The sequence below is a fragment of the Capsicum annuum genome, chromosome 12 (assembly GCF_002878395.1).
Source record: "Capsicum annuum cultivar UCD-10X-F1 chromosome 12, UCD10Xv1.1, whole genome shotgun sequence".
In the NCBI taxonomy this organism is placed as follows: domain Eukaryota; kingdom Viridiplantae; phylum Streptophyta; class Magnoliopsida; order Solanales; family Solanaceae; genus Capsicum; species Capsicum annuum.
The window spans coordinates 23103103-23119366 of record NC_061122.1 but is presented as its reverse complement, the minus strand read 5'-3'; the positions used below and the strand labels follow the sequence as shown (position 1 = coordinate 23119366).

General features: G+C 27.8%; 1 protein-coding gene and 1 pseudogene across 1 annotated transcript; both read right to left on the bottom strand.

Moving 5' to 3' along the window:
• Window positions 1–217: 217 nt before the first annotated feature.
• Window positions 218–1578, bottom strand: LOC107850036 (annotated as a pseudogene).
• Window positions 1579–4310: 2732 nt separating this feature from the next.
• LOC107854189 (putative germin-like protein 9-2) lies at window positions 4311–5189 on the bottom strand. Its single transcript, XM_016699184.2, has one exon. The coding sequence runs from the start codon at window positions 5063–5065 to the stop codon at window positions 4445–4447; it is 621 nt and encodes a 206-aa protein (XP_016554670.1). The 5' UTR covers window positions 5066–5189; the 3' UTR covers window positions 4311–4444.
• Window positions 5190–16264: the final 11075 nt, after the last annotated feature.

Sequence of the window (16264 nt, the reverse complement as noted above, 5' to 3'; positions counted from 1 at the left end):
AGGTGTCCATATGATCATTTTGTGAGTTGGAGTGTTCAACTAACACAATATAGACGAGTTGAGGCGCATAGATGTGCATACACAAAATTGAAGTGTTTACTTGCTGGTAGAGACCAAGTTTGAGTGTCTGTTTATGTATTATGCAAAAGTTCGACACACACAAAAACAGAACAAAAAAATAAAACCGACTAATTTTCTTGCCCCAACATATTCAATATTCGACTAATTAAGCATTGAATTCTAAACAACAAATATATCTTTAAAACATGACAGTACAATTTGCGGCAGATACATGTTCATCTGATTCCATAACTTTTGACACAGAGTACAGATACATAAATGTAAAAACCTATTAAAACATCAAGATATACTAGATCTGAATCTATAATTTTAACAATTAAATGAATACAATGCTAAGAATCTTAAAAATTGAACCTATCAAATTTAAATCCGGAATCCGCCTCCAACAATCCGGAGAAAGCCTTTGATATCAGGGTGTTGTGGTTGCTGTTTTGATCTTCTTAATTGTCTTAACATCAGTCTTAAATGACTTAGCAAGAACCAATTCACTAATTCCACTATTAAAAATTGATGATGGCAATGAAACAGTGCCAGGACTTGCACTACCTAGAGCAGCTACACCAACTGCTTTTTTCTTAGGATCAAAATTATACTGATAATGTTGTAGTCCTTTAGGAAAAAGAAAAATATCCCCTGCTTTTAGTCTTTGAGTATACAAAACATCCTTCGTATCGACGAAACCAACCTCTAAACGCCTTCCAGGAGGAGAAAGAGTCCAGTAGCGCGAGAATGGTAGTGAGGCGGGTTCACAGAACCAGGAGGGAATTGTAGCACAGCCAGTGACACTCCTTGTCCATTAAGAACTGGAAACTCTGCCTTTGTAACCTTTGTTGTAGTACATTTATCTACTGATTTTTGAAATATGCCGCGCATCGCGGTGTATGTGAAAAAATTGGCATCAACAGAGTTTTGTTTTTCTGGGGCAATGAAATCTGAAAGGATGTCTGGATCACTTGCTATTGTTGTTCTTGATATGGAAATTGTAAAAATTGAAATTAGGAGAAATAGGGAAGATTTAATGAAAATCCAGGCCATGGGATGATAATTTGGATCACTTTATTTTAGTGATACAAGAAAAGTTTTCTAATTTGACAATTTTTTTGCTGGTTCACATGTTCAATTTGTACTGTGTTGTAAGTAGCACACCAATGATTTTGTATTCTTTGGACCTACAATTGAATATGTAAGTGCTGACTCTGTATACATTCAATTAAGCAATTTTTAGCATTGTAGGGTACTATCAACTGTATTTCAAAACTTTCAAATCTCATTTAATTTTGGCCTAAAATTGACTATGTAAATGCACCAGAAACAGCAGGTACTTGGTCAAAATGATAAAAATTTTGAGAGGACGAACCGCGGATAAATGTGGTGGAATGGATAAAATCCTTGTACTCTTACATAAGAAAGCTTGAGTTCAAGTTTTGAGAATGTATATTCCCCTTTTAACGGGCCTCACACAGCACAAAGGAGATGTAGCACCAGAAATTTCGAACATCAAATGGATATTAGAACAAAATTTGCCGGGGACCTGAAGTAGTAAAACAAATACTCATACACAATTATCTCCGTGGAGATGTGATTTTTCCCAAGGGGAGTCAAAATATAAAGAAGTAAGCACAAAAAAATAAGAAAATTTGACATATAGAATATATATTGTTATATCAAATACATATTAGTTTTATGTAGCAGGTATAAACTTTGCTTTCTTTGATACCTTCTGCGTTACCTAACCTTAGGTTTTAATTTCTTGGTTGTTTCAAGAATTAATCAAGCAGTTACCATGATGAGGAAGAAAGAGTCCTATTGATGTTAGAAAATTAATATTGCATGCTATTCGTCTCGTATATGAACTTTTATCAGGAACGTGTAAACAATTAATGTATGTCTTTCCTTTAGTTTGGAACCTTTAAGGTCACTTTATTTGGTTCTATACATGAAACATTGTGTGCGAGTAAATTTAATATGATTGTGCGATTACTAGCTACTGGATGGGTTTTAGGGGTGTTCAGTACAATATGGTATGAATTATGATATTCAGTATTTAGTATTTCATTTTTTTGTCTGATGCTTTCAAGCTTCTTCATGTCACTTATCCTTATAATCATTGGCCTTCTAATTGGAGTGACATATGCTATAAAGTCGAGAGGATGGTCTGATGAGATCAAAATTACAAAGGCAGTTTGGAAGACTCCAGGATTAGATATGCTCATGTTGGGTTCAATATGTATGGAAGAAGTGTGAATGAAAAATGAAGAGAAAATGATGGAAAGAAGGAGACAATAATTTAGAAGGTGTACTCCCAAATTGGAAAGTTCACTAATTCTCCCACATTGGTAGGAGAAGGGAACTATGGAGTATTTTTAATAGAAAGCACTTACTCCATATACTAAGTGAGGCAAGAAATAAGATATGCCTCTTGCTGTTGTCGTCGTCGCTTGCTTGGCTTTAGTGGATTTGGCAAATGATTGATTGACAAGATCTATTTTTTTGGACAAAGTTTATCTGACAGAAATTTAATCCGAATACCAAAGGAAAAAAAAACGCAACACGCAGTAACAGATGCAGTGAACTGATGCACTGTTTTCTGAACTGGTGCACTATTTTGAAATGTCATGCAGAAACAAAGTGCTGTTTCGAAAGGGATGCAACCCTTCAACGAAATGACACACTGTTTCACGTGAAATGGTATGTCTGTTCTGAAAGACTTAGTCTTTGGATGTAAAGACATGGATTTTCAGAAAAGGCACACCTCTAAAGTGAACCATTGCCACTTTTCAGAAGAGGCATGTTGTGGCTATATAAACCTGCTTTGATCCACAGGTTTAGGATACGAAAATTTTCAGAATACAAAACTCTTCCTCTCTTAAAATTATTCTGTGTGATCATTCAAATCGTTGAGTGCGTCCGTGGAATCCAACTATTTGAGGTACCGCTATAACTGGATTGAAGGCCATTTTATCTTGGGAGGAAAATTCCATAACCTCGGGTACAGTGAGGGGAATTATTCCTTAAGGACACTCCGTGAACTCGCGGGACTTGGTCTAAAATTTCTGTTTCATCTATTTCTGATGTCTAACACACTTCTTGGATAGATTAGTAATAATCTTGTGTTGAAGGTGTTAAAAGAACTTCAAAACTGTTCTTGTTCATACATGAACTTGTTATGAAGTTGTTATTGTGTTATTACAAATTCTAGTACCCGTAGAAGAAAAATAACAGCTCAAACTTAATACAGATAGCAGTTCCCTGGGCAATACCAAGCTATAGGAGCTGGAGGCATTCTTAGAGATAGCTTGGGAAATATGGCGATGACCTTTTACAGCTCCTATAGGCCGTGGTACTAACAATGATGCTGAGATTCAGGCTGCTATTATTGGATTACGATGGTGCATTACAAATGGACATAAAGACTTCATTTTGGAAGCCGACTCACAGCTTCTCATCGGCTGGGTAGCAGGCTCTACTCAATCTCGGTAGAGTCTGCATTCCCACATCTCTCAGATTTAGAAGCTTCTGGCACGGTGTGACCACTTCACTCTTTGCCACATTTTCAGAGAAGCTAATGCACCGGCAAATGCTCTTTCTAAACCCAGCCACACTCTGTCAGCTACCGGCCACCTATTCCTCCAGACTCGAGGAATTACCAGCACACATCAGAGGCCACATGTATCTTGACAAGACTGGCATGGATACTCGTAGAAGAAGGAAGACGAGAAGGATCAAAGAACCTCCTTGATAGAGATCTTGACCTCTCGGTGTTGCAGCAAGGGAGAGCAGACAAGGCTGGTCCAGGTGCTCACGTATATCATTTAGACAAGCATATACCGGTGTTGAAAATAGCTGCTCTCTAAATCTTATATTAACCAACTATGAGTGTGTTTCGTACGGAGGATAATATATATATATATTTTTTTAAAAAAAAAATAAGTGTTTTTTTTACGTAAGAACTACAATAGCAAGTGATCCTGACATCCTTTCGGAATTCACTGTTCCAACGAAAAACTAAATTTCAACACTCTCACAAACAAAACCAAAAAAAATAAAACCAAACTAATTTTCTTGATTGATCTAACATATTGAGTACTTGACTAATTAAGCAGTGAATTCTCAAAGAAACAAAGATATCTTTAAAACATGTCAGTAGTACAATCTGCAGGGCCAGCTGTATCCTTTTGGCTATGGTTCATCTGAATCCATGACTTTGGACTCAAAGTATAAGATATATGTACAAAGCAAATAAAATATCAGGATTTATTAAATCTGAATCCATAATGAATACAATCCTGCGAATCTTAAAAATTGAATATATCAAATTTAAATCCTAGATTCGCCTCCATCAATCCAGAGAAAGCCTTTGACATCAGGGTGTTGTGGTTGCTGTTTTGATCCTCTTAATGGTCTTAACATCAGTCTTAAATGACTTAGCAAGTACCAATTCACTAATTCCACTATTAAAAATTGAGGATGGCAATGAAACGGTACCAGGACTTGCACTACCAAGAGCAGCTACACCAACTGCTTTTTTATTATGATCATAATTATACTGATAGTGTTGTAGTCCTTTAGGAAAAAGAAAAATGTCCCCTGCTTTTAATCTCTGAGTATACAGAACATCCTTCGTATCGACGAAACCAACTTCTAAAACTCCTTCCAGGAGGAGAAAGAGTCCAGTAGCGCGAGAATGGTAGTGAGGCGGGTTCACAGAACCAGGAGGGAATTGTAGCACAGCCAGTGACACTCCTTGTCCATTAAGAACTGGAAACTCTGCCTTTGTAGCCTTTGTTGTAGTACATTTATCTACTGGTTTTTGAAATATACCGCGCATCGCGGTGTATGTAAAGTAATTGGCATCAACAGATATTTGTTTTTCTGGGGCAATGAAATCTGAAAGAATGTCTGGATCACTTGCTACTGCTGTTCTTGATATAAAGATTTTAAAAATTAGGAGCAATAGGGTGGATTTAGTGAAAATCCAGGCCATGGTTGATAATTTGGATTGGATTGTTTTTGTTATTAAAGAAATGGTTTCTAATTTGACAAGTTTTTTAATTGTTCAGTTGTTCAATTTGTACTATGCTACTATGGTTTCAAATTTGACAAGTTTTTTAATGGTTCAGTTGTTCAATTTATACTAGGTTGTAAGTAGCACACCAAAAATTTTGTATTCTGTGGACCTACAATTGAATATGTAAGTGCTGACAGAGTCAAAAGAATCATTCAATTTGAGCAGTGCAAATTTAGTATTGTAGGGTACTTTCAACTGTATTTCAAAAACTTTCAAGACTTGCTCAATGTTGACCTAAATTGAATATTTAATTATGTGAATTGAGAGGATGTACCACTAGTTAATGTGGTGGGATCTAGGATGGATGAAATCCTTACACTCTCGACTTGAGTTCGAGTTATGAGAATGGGTATTCTTCTTTTAATGAGCTTCACATGGTGCGAAATTGGAGCAGTCGGACTATAGATTTCAAATATCAAATGGTTATAAATTTATTCTTGGAGAGGACCTGAAATGGTAAAGCAAATACTCATGCACGATATTCTCACAACCAATAGCGGTTCAATTGATGCCCCTTGAACAAGGGTGGCTCCATACTGCAAATAATCCACGTCAAGAATATAAACGAAAGGACATGCGAGAATTCCCTTTTTTTTTTTTTTTTTTAATTTATCATCAGAAGAAACGTTATAGTCCATGACCCTCATTAAGAGAATATAAAGGTCGAGGATTAAGATAGAAGGTTAGTAAGTAATCGAGCGTCGTGGTCAGAGGCGAATTCAGAATTTCAAGAAGATGGATGCACCATTGTATTAAAGATAAGATTAAAAATTTTATAATGACAATAACTTGACTAGCAAAAGATAATTAATTGCATTATCACAAAAATATCATCAGTTTACAATTTGTACTCGACGAGACTTACATATTTTGTAAACGATATATATATTGCATGAACATCATTACTTACGATTGCAAATATCCTATACTCGTACAAACTAAATAATCATTCAAAAAAATATCACCAATGTTATTGCGTTGATCATTTTTGATGAGCTTCATTTAGAAGAATACACTTTTCATACTAAAAAATAAGGGATTCACACCCTTGCAAATTCATAATAAAATAGAGGAATCACACATCTTTAGCTTTCGAGAATAAGAAAATACAAATTCATAATAAAAAAGATGAATAACACCATTTCTGCACTCGAGAATAAGAGAATCACTAATTTATATAGTAAAAAGGAGGAATCACAGCCCTTTTTCATTCAAAAATAAGGAAATTAATAATGAAATAGAGGAACATATTCCTTTCAACTTAATTTAAAGAAAAATGAAACCTTTGCAATGTCCAATTCATTCATAAAATATGTAAATCTGACATAACCATTTTGTTAGAGTTTATGACCTGAATTTTTTTATCCGGCCCCGAAAAAATTGCGGTGTGACCCATGTTTGAGATTTTTTTATTTTTTTTTGGGGGGGGGAGTTGTTTGCCCGTGATTTTTTCCGTCAAGGGGTTCCATGTAAAATCTATGAGTTCTTTTTTCTTTCTTTTGTTTGTGGTATTGCTTATTTCTGTATGTTCAATAACACATTTGATTAGCTCTTGACGATTCTCTGTTATATGAGAAATGAAACTTGTACAATTATACTGGATATGTTGTTATATTGCTATAGTCCATTAATCTGTTTATATAAATAATATGGTTAAAAAATAAATAAAGGACATTTTTAACAAATACATCAAACTTGTGATTGCAAATGCATGATAAATACTACTATTCACCATATAAGAAACTACTTTGAGTACATTTACTTGAGTAATTATTAAGGGACAATGCAAATGAAAGAACATAAGAAGGAAAATAGGGTTAAAACGCCACACAAATTTCTTAATGCGCTGTAAGCAGTACTGAATACTTTTTCCATGGCTCCAGCGTAAACGTTACTTTTGTCACTGGCCGTCTCTATTGATTAATAATAAAATTCACCAGAACATTACTATCCTAATGGTATATTGATTTTCAAAAAAGATAACTAATGTAGTTTTGTGTAGTAGGTATAAACTTTGGTTTCTTTGATACCTTCTACTTTACCTAATCTTGTTTTTGAATTTCTTAGTTGTTTCAAGATTTATTTAAGGAGTTATCATGATGATGATGATGAGCAAGAAAGAGTCCTTCCAATGATGTGAGAAAGTACTTTGATATTTACATCAACTAAATAATTCATGCAATTCATCATGCATGTTATTTATTGTTTTTCGCACTTTAATAATTGTCGTATATTATTTTATTGTGGTACTGCTAGTATGTTGATTTTATCACTATTTGTTGATTCTTGTACTTCCATTATTATTTATTGTTTTTAATTGAGCCGAGGGTCTATCGAAAATAATCTCTCTATACCTCTGATGTAGTGATATGGTCTACGTATGCTCTTCCCTGCTCAGGCCCCACTTTTGCAGATTACCTTAGATGTGTTTATTATTGTTGTTGTTTTATTTTATTTTATATTCACAAGATAGAAGGAAGATTTGCGTATATGCTATCTTTTTTCAGATTTCATTTATGAGATTACACCAAATATGTTTTTGTTATATATCTTCACTTTAGTTTGTAACTTTTCAGGTCACTTTACATTGCTTGATACAGTATGAAACATTGCGCACGAGTAAATTTAATATGATCATTTGTTGATCGCTCATTGTATAAAATCTGTATTCCATGCGAATGTTATTGATGCTTTTATCGGAAAATAATATTTCAAACGCAAGAATTAATAGGATTGATAATGATTAATATTTTTTGAACTATTCTGTTAGTAGAATAGAACTTTCCTGAGTTATTTAACCTTTACAGAATTGTTTATAAATTATCTTCTGAAACCTTTATTTGTTCCAAAGTTTTTTTATGACCTTTTATTTCTAAAAATGGGCAAAATTAATTTGTATTGACTATTATCAATTGATTCAGAGGCGAATTTAAAATTTAAACTTTATGAATTTGAGATTTTAATACAGTGACCTCAATGTTGAGCTAAAATTATTGGAGCCAATCCCAATCCCAATCCCAAATGCAACGCTATGCTTCCCTCGATTTGAATCTTCAGTAATGTGGGACATGACATGGAGTGAGTCAGGTAATAACCACAACTTCCGGAAAAGTCAATTGTGCGCATCTATATATATATATATATAAAAGCAAAATTAAAGCAAAACAAAAAGTCACGTGGCAAGTTATTAAGAAGCCACATGGTAGTTTTTAGAACAAAGGTTAAAATTATTATAATAAAATTTTTTAATTAAGAAACTAAAGGGATTTAAATTTAAAAATATTAGGTTTTAGAAAAAAATTTATGACTTAATTGAAAGAGTTCTAGATGAACTCTAACTATTCATAACTTATCCCTTTCAATATTATAAAATATATTTAAATATTAAATGATAAGAAGAGGAATAAAAATAATCTCTATATATAATATTTGAATTTTAAAATACATCATCCTTTTAAAAAATTAGAGGTATTTAATTTGAAAATATTAAATTTTATAAAAATATTATCCCTAATTTGAAAGAGTCCTAGATGAACTCTAACTATTCATAACTTATCTCTTTTAATATTATAAAATATATTTAAATATTAAATAATAATAATAATAATAATAATAATAAGAATCTATATAATAATAAGAATCTATATATATAATACTCCATTTGAATTTACATTGAAATTCAAGTAGTAGTAGCAGTGTTAATTATTTTGTGTTATTAAAAAAGCGTAGGAGTGGTGGTATTATTTATATATAGATTATTGAAAAAAAATTTATCTTTATTATAAAACAAAAAGACTTTTATTAACTTAAAATATAAACCCGTGATTTCTACATAGATTTTTATTCTTTCATAAACTTATTTCTTTTAAAATTTAAATGTTAGAAAAAAAAAACATATACAAATTTCATGTATTAAATATTAAATGAAAGATAAAAATATAATTGTAATAGTAATATTATTATTAATGATAGTATTGTAATAATAGATTTTAAATAAAGGATTGGATATACTTGAAATTGAAAATTAAGCTTTTAGAAGAAAAAAAAAATATTAACTTAAATCTAGGAATCATAATTGAAGAGTCCTATATAAACTCTAACTATTTCATAAATTTATCCTTTAAGATATATTTAATTTTTAAATAAAATAATAATGATAATAATAATTTTAAAAATAACATTAGGTGTACATACATATAGAGTAACATTTAGTAGTAGTGATAATAATATTTGAATTTATCTGCAGTTATTTGTCTATCTATAATAGATAAATAAATAAATAAATTTTAAAATTAAAATATTTTTAAATTCAAATTAATTAATATTGAAAATCCTATAATACCTCAACAAAGTTATTTATATCTAAATAATTCAAATATTTTGAATTGTTTGAACATTAAAATATATTATTCTTTATTTTTGAAAAATTGGAGCTTTAAATATTTTTCAATTCAAATATAAAAAATAAGATAAATAGTAAATAGGATAAGAAAGAGTAACAACTTAATCTTTTTGTAACAAAATGATATGATTTTGAATTCAAATTTCAATTTAAAAGAAATTTGAATTGAAATGAAGCTCTAGCTTCTTGACCTCTCTTATATATACTCCTAAAAATAACATGTAATGCAAGATATCTTTCATTAGTTTTATTTACTCATTTTTTTATGTTCTTCATTTTTTTAAAAAAAATTGTGTTTTAACATTTTTGTTTTTTGTATGTCGATAAGAGATGATCTTATTGTAAGCTATTCTTCCTAATATGTTCATACATGAATTCAAGTAAGTAATATTTTCATTTTGATATTATTCATTTGCTTTAATAAAAATAAATACGTTTGCTTTTAATGGGGCTCTTGTGCAAACCCATATGAAGCATGAATACCCAAACCATTGTTGGATAGTAGGATTTTAGAGGTGGGCCGAGGGACAAACATATGGGGTCTGTGACATAGCTACGATGGTTGGGTGACCCTTTTCTCCTTAGTAAAAATGTTGTGAGACTTTTCATTATGCATTAGCATGTCTGTCGTGTAAAGATCCTTCATCTGGGCACGAAGAAATTACTGCTCAACTTTGTTTATTTTTACTCTACATTTCATCTATTCTTATTAAGTTGGAGATAAAGGTGATATGAGGGTTTTAGATCCCTCTTGAGACTCACTATACTCCAGGTCATCTTTTGAACCAGTAGGTGATGATATTTCATTACAAATTCTAGTCAAGTTATGCTTTCTAATGCAAATATGAATATGAGTGTATGTGTACAGTGTTATTATATATTATTTTTTTATCTTTATAATTTTCTCTTAAGAATTGAAGATGACTCTAGAATAGTATTACAATACATTTATATATTTACACTTCTAAGAGGATTACATTTGTATGCATTTATGTATTTCAATTGATTTATAATTTTCATGATTTTATTTGCAAATTTATATTTATGTGTAATTTTTATTTATTGATTTTGCACGTCATTTATATTGTATCAGAGTAATATTTTGCGTTATTTCTAATATTAAATTATTTTTTTATTTTTATAATAATATATATAAGAGAGATTAAAAAGGTAGAATTTCATTCGATTTCAACTATCACTCAAACTCAAATAACATATCAATTTATTGAAAGAAGATAAGTTCTTCATTATCATTATTTTTTTCAAACACAAGCTATTAAAATAGCCACGTGGCAATTTTTAAGACAATATTAAAAGATATTTTAAGACAAAGTTAAAAATATTGTAATAAAAATTTTGAATTGAATAATTAAGTATTTGAATTTGAATAAATTATCCTTTTACAAAAAAGATTTTCATTATCAACTAATAATTAAAGAGTTCTAATAGATATATACTATTTCAAACTTATCTCTTATAAAATTGAAATGTTATAAAATATATTTAAATATAATTTATTTATATATTTGGGAAATATAAAAAACTATTAAAATAATAATAATAATAATAATAATAATAATAATTAGTTGTAGTTGTGTTTGCAATTGTAGTAATAGAACGTACATAGTATGTAGAACTGTAATAATAATAATAATAATAATAATAATAATAATAATAATAATAATAATATCAATAGTAGTACATACGTAAATGGTAAATAATATGATTTGATTTCAAATAATTTTTTAATTCAAATATAAAATTAGAAGATAAATATGCATTGTATTTAAAAAAATTAAAGATAATGAAGGACTTATCTTCTTTCAAAAAATTGAAATATTATTTGAATTTGAATGAAAGTTTAAATGGAATAAAATTCTACTTCTTAATCTATTTGAATTTGAAGTACATTATCCTTTTAAAAAATATTTTTATATAATGTGGTTTTATTTCAAATAATTCTTTTAATTCAAATACAATATTAGAATATAAATATGCGTTGTATTTAAAAAATTAAAGATAATGAAGAATTTATCTTCTTTCAACAAATTGATATATTATTTGAATTTAAATGAAGGTTGAAATGGAATAAAATTTTACTTCGTAATCTATTTGAGTTTGAAGTGTATTATTCTTTAAAAAAAAAATTTCATTATTTAAAAATAAAAACTCATAATTAATAAATTCTAATAGACATTTACCATTTCAAACTTAGCCTTTTTAAAATCTAAATGTTATAAAATATATTTAAATATAATTTATTTATATATTAGAAAAAGATAAAAAATATTACTATTAAAATATCTATATATCTATGTATTTATAAGCAAAACTAAAAGTAAGACAAGAAGCCACGTGACAAGATATTAAAAAGTCACGTGGCAATTTTTAGGAAATAACTTAATAATATTATAATAATAATGTATTAAAAAATTTAAAATATTTGAATTTAAAAATATATTATTTTTTATTTGAAAAAAAAATTCATTAGCTTAAAAATAGAAATTCATGGTTAAAGAATTTTGAATGAACTTTTACTATATCATATTTATCTCTTTAAAAATTTAAATAAATATTATAAAACTATCTAAATATAATTTATATAAATATTAAATAAAAGTTAAAAATATAACAATAATATTAATAATAAATAATAGTAGTAAAATTAGTAGTAGTGTGTAGAAGTAGCGACAATACATAAGTAAATAAGTAAATAAAAGTTAAAAATATAACACTAATATTAATAATAATTAAATAAGTAAATAGTAGTAGCGACAATACATATGATAGAAAGGTTAATAGGAGTAGTAGTATAATAATGATAAATAATAAGTAATAAACTCTTATATTTCTTAAAGTTATATGTATCAAATATAATGATAAATATATTATTATTATTATTATTAATAAATTAAAATAATATATATTTTTGATTTATATCTAAAACTTATCCTTACTTGCAATTATTTTAAAATTTAAAATATAAATTAAAATTTAATAATTAAATTCAACATATATCTACTTGAAATACCTTTATATATTTAAGCTTTCAATTGATTTTTATAAAAAAAATTAACAACAACAACAAAAAAAAGAATGAATGAAAGATATAAAAGAAAAGAAAAGAATTTTAAAAAAAAAACATGAAAAAAGGGTAAACTACTAAAAGATAATTAAGAGATTGTTAATTTTAAATTAAAATAATAATAAAATAAAACTACATAGAAAACAGTTAGTTGTCATACTAGAGTGTTCTAATTGGACTTATTATTGTTTAACTAATCATTTAAGATGTTCTCTATTTTATCAATTTTTTTTTTGAATTTCAATTGGAGATACAATATCTTCGTAAAGATAAAATAATATTTTTTAAAAAATTAATATTAAATATATTTATTTCATATCTTGAATATCTATATCTATATCTTCTATATTAATAATGAGTTAAAAGATTAGAAATATTTAAATTTGAAAATATACTATCCCTTATTAGAAAAAATGATTTTCATTACCTTAAAAATCGAAACTCATGGTTAAAGAGTTCTAAATGGACTTTTACTCTTTCATGTATTTATCTCTTTAAAATTCAAATTAATATATAAAACTATCTAAATAAAATTTATTTAACTTTAAAAAAAATATAAAAATGTATTAATAATAAAAATAATAAATAATAAACAGTAAAAGTAGTAGTGCGTGGTGTGTAGTATGTGTAATAATAATAATAATTAAATAAATAAATAGTAATAATTGTAGTAGTAGTAGGATACTGATTGGGATAAATATAAATTTTTAAAAATAGAGGAGAAAAATCTTATAAATATTATTATAATTAAATAATTTACAATTAAATATAAATAAAAATTCCTCCAACGATCCCACTTATAAATATTATTGTTAAATTTAAGTTAAAATCAGTTGTTGGTTGTGAATTCTCCTTTTATATAGCAACTATAAGATTTTGATTCTCTATTTTTTAAAATTTATATTTATTCCGATCAATATCCTAATTAGTTAGTTTTTTGAATTTAAATTTAACTAAAATTCAAATTTGAATGAAGTTTTTTGAACTTTTTTTTAAAGTAATATAAGTAATATGATTTAACATGATCGAACAAGATATTTTAATATAAAATAATTACAAATAATATTTTAATATTATCCGCGCATCGCGCGGATACGTATACTAGTTATTATTAAAATTCTCCATCAAGACAAGGGAAAAAAAAAATGATTTCCATTATTAGTGGAGGACGCACCACGCACATATAGATATCACTTGAATCCAATATTTTTAGTGTAGAAATCCAAACTCATAATTTTACTAATACAATAGATTCTATGCTAAAACCTTTAAAAATTAAACTCACAAAATTTTAATTTGAATATGCTTAGGTTATTAAATGTAAGGTTGAGATATAATTAGTGTTTGACATGGAAAAAATATTTAAGTGGCAAACCAAGAAAGAAAAATAGTTAATGTTTGATTTGAAAAGGAGTACTGTTGGTTGATTTGTACTGTGTTGCTCCATGTTACTTGTTTTCATCAAGCTAAGAAGAATTGTTTTCTTACAGATAGATATCAGGGGGTCAAATACGATCCAAAAATTGATGATTTGTCCAATTCGTCCAAATTTTAAGGGTTGGGCACACAATAATTTCATGTTGCCCGACTTTAGCCCAATCCAACATATTCCATCTCAAAGGTGTCATTTGCACAAAGGCATTGTTTTGTTTTTCGTGATGATATTTAATTTTTTCCCCTTACCATTTTAAGTGGCTGAAAATGTCCCTGACAAGTAACAACAAAGAATCAAAAAGTAAAAAAAATAGAAAAAGAAATCGTAAAGCAAACAATTTGGCGGGATATAAGTTCAGTGGTACAAGTTATGCATCAAAACACAATTATGCTCTAAAGCATGAGTTCAGCGACATAAATTAGCCACAGTGCATAAGTTCAATGACACAAATTATGTCCTAGGATATAAATTTAGTGACAAAAGTTATGCCCTAAGGTAAGGGTATTAAGTGGGCCGGGCCGTGTCAACTCGAAACTGTCCTAATAAGCTTATTCGGATTGTGGGCCGGGTTGGATTGTAGTTAAGTGGGTCGGGCCAAATCCGGATTCCACAGTAAAAATTTTAAAACCAACCCTGAACCGACCCACTTAGCCCAACCGAGTCTAACCCACCTAAATCCGGTCAAACCCGGTTAAATATCGGGTCAAACCCGGTCAAAAAAAAATCAATATACATTATATATATCCACCTATATACATTTTAAATACGTTAAACAATATATATACACTATATATATAGTATATAGTACATTAGAATTTAAAAAATATATACACATATACACAATTACACATATATACGTAACATTCAATATATACGACTATACGTACTACTTTAAATAAAACATATACTACAATATATATATATATATAGAGAGAGAGAGAGAGAGAGAGAAAGAGAGAGAGTTATATAGTAATTTATAAAACTTATACACATGTATACGTTAAACATATACGTTTATAGAAGATATATACACATTTATACGTTTCATTCAATATATACGTACTACTTTAAATAAAATATACTACAATATATATACTACAATATATACACACACTATATATATAGTTATACACTAATTTATAAAACATATACACATGTATACGTTAAATATATACGTCTATAGAAGATATATACACATATATACGTACCATTGAATATATACTTACTACTTTAAATCAAATATACTACAATTTATACACACACCATACATATAGTTATACACTAATTTATAAAACATATACACATGTATATGTTAAATATATACGTCGATAGAAGATATATACACATATATACGTACCTTTTAATATATACGTACTAATTTAAATAAAATATACTACAATATATATACTACAATATACACACACACTATATATATAGTTATATACTAATTTATAAAATAAATACACATGTATACATTAAATATATACGTCTACAGAATATATAGACATATATACGCATCATTCAATATATATGTACTACTTTAAATAAAACATATAGTATAATATATGCACACACTATATATATAGTTATATACTAATTTATAAAACATATACACATGTATACGTTAAATATATACGTCAATAGAAGATAGATACACATATATACGTACCATTCAATTATATGTAGTACTTTAAATAAAATATACTACAATATATACACACACTATATATATAGTTATATACTAATTTCTAAAACATATACGCATGTATACGTTAAATATATACGTCTATAAAAGATATATACACATATATACATACCATTCAATATATACGTACTACTTTAAATAAAATATACTACAATATATATATACTACAACATATACACACACTATATATATAATTATACAGTAATTTATAAAACATATACACATGTATACGTAAAATATATACGTCTATAGAAGATATATACACATATATACGTACCATTCAATATATACGTACTACTTTAAATAAAATATACTACAAAATATACACACACTATATATATAGTTATATACTAATTTATAAAACATATGCACATGTATACTTTAAATATATAAGTCTATAGAAGATATATACACATATATACTTAACATTCAATATATATATACTACTTTAAATAAAATATACTACAATATATACACACACTATATAA

Excerpts from the sequence above, each read along its gene's own strand:
- LOC107854189 (XM_016699184.2), bottom strand. The coding sequence starts at position 5,065 with ATGGCCTGGATTTTCACTAAATCCACCCTATTGCTCCTAATTTTTAAA.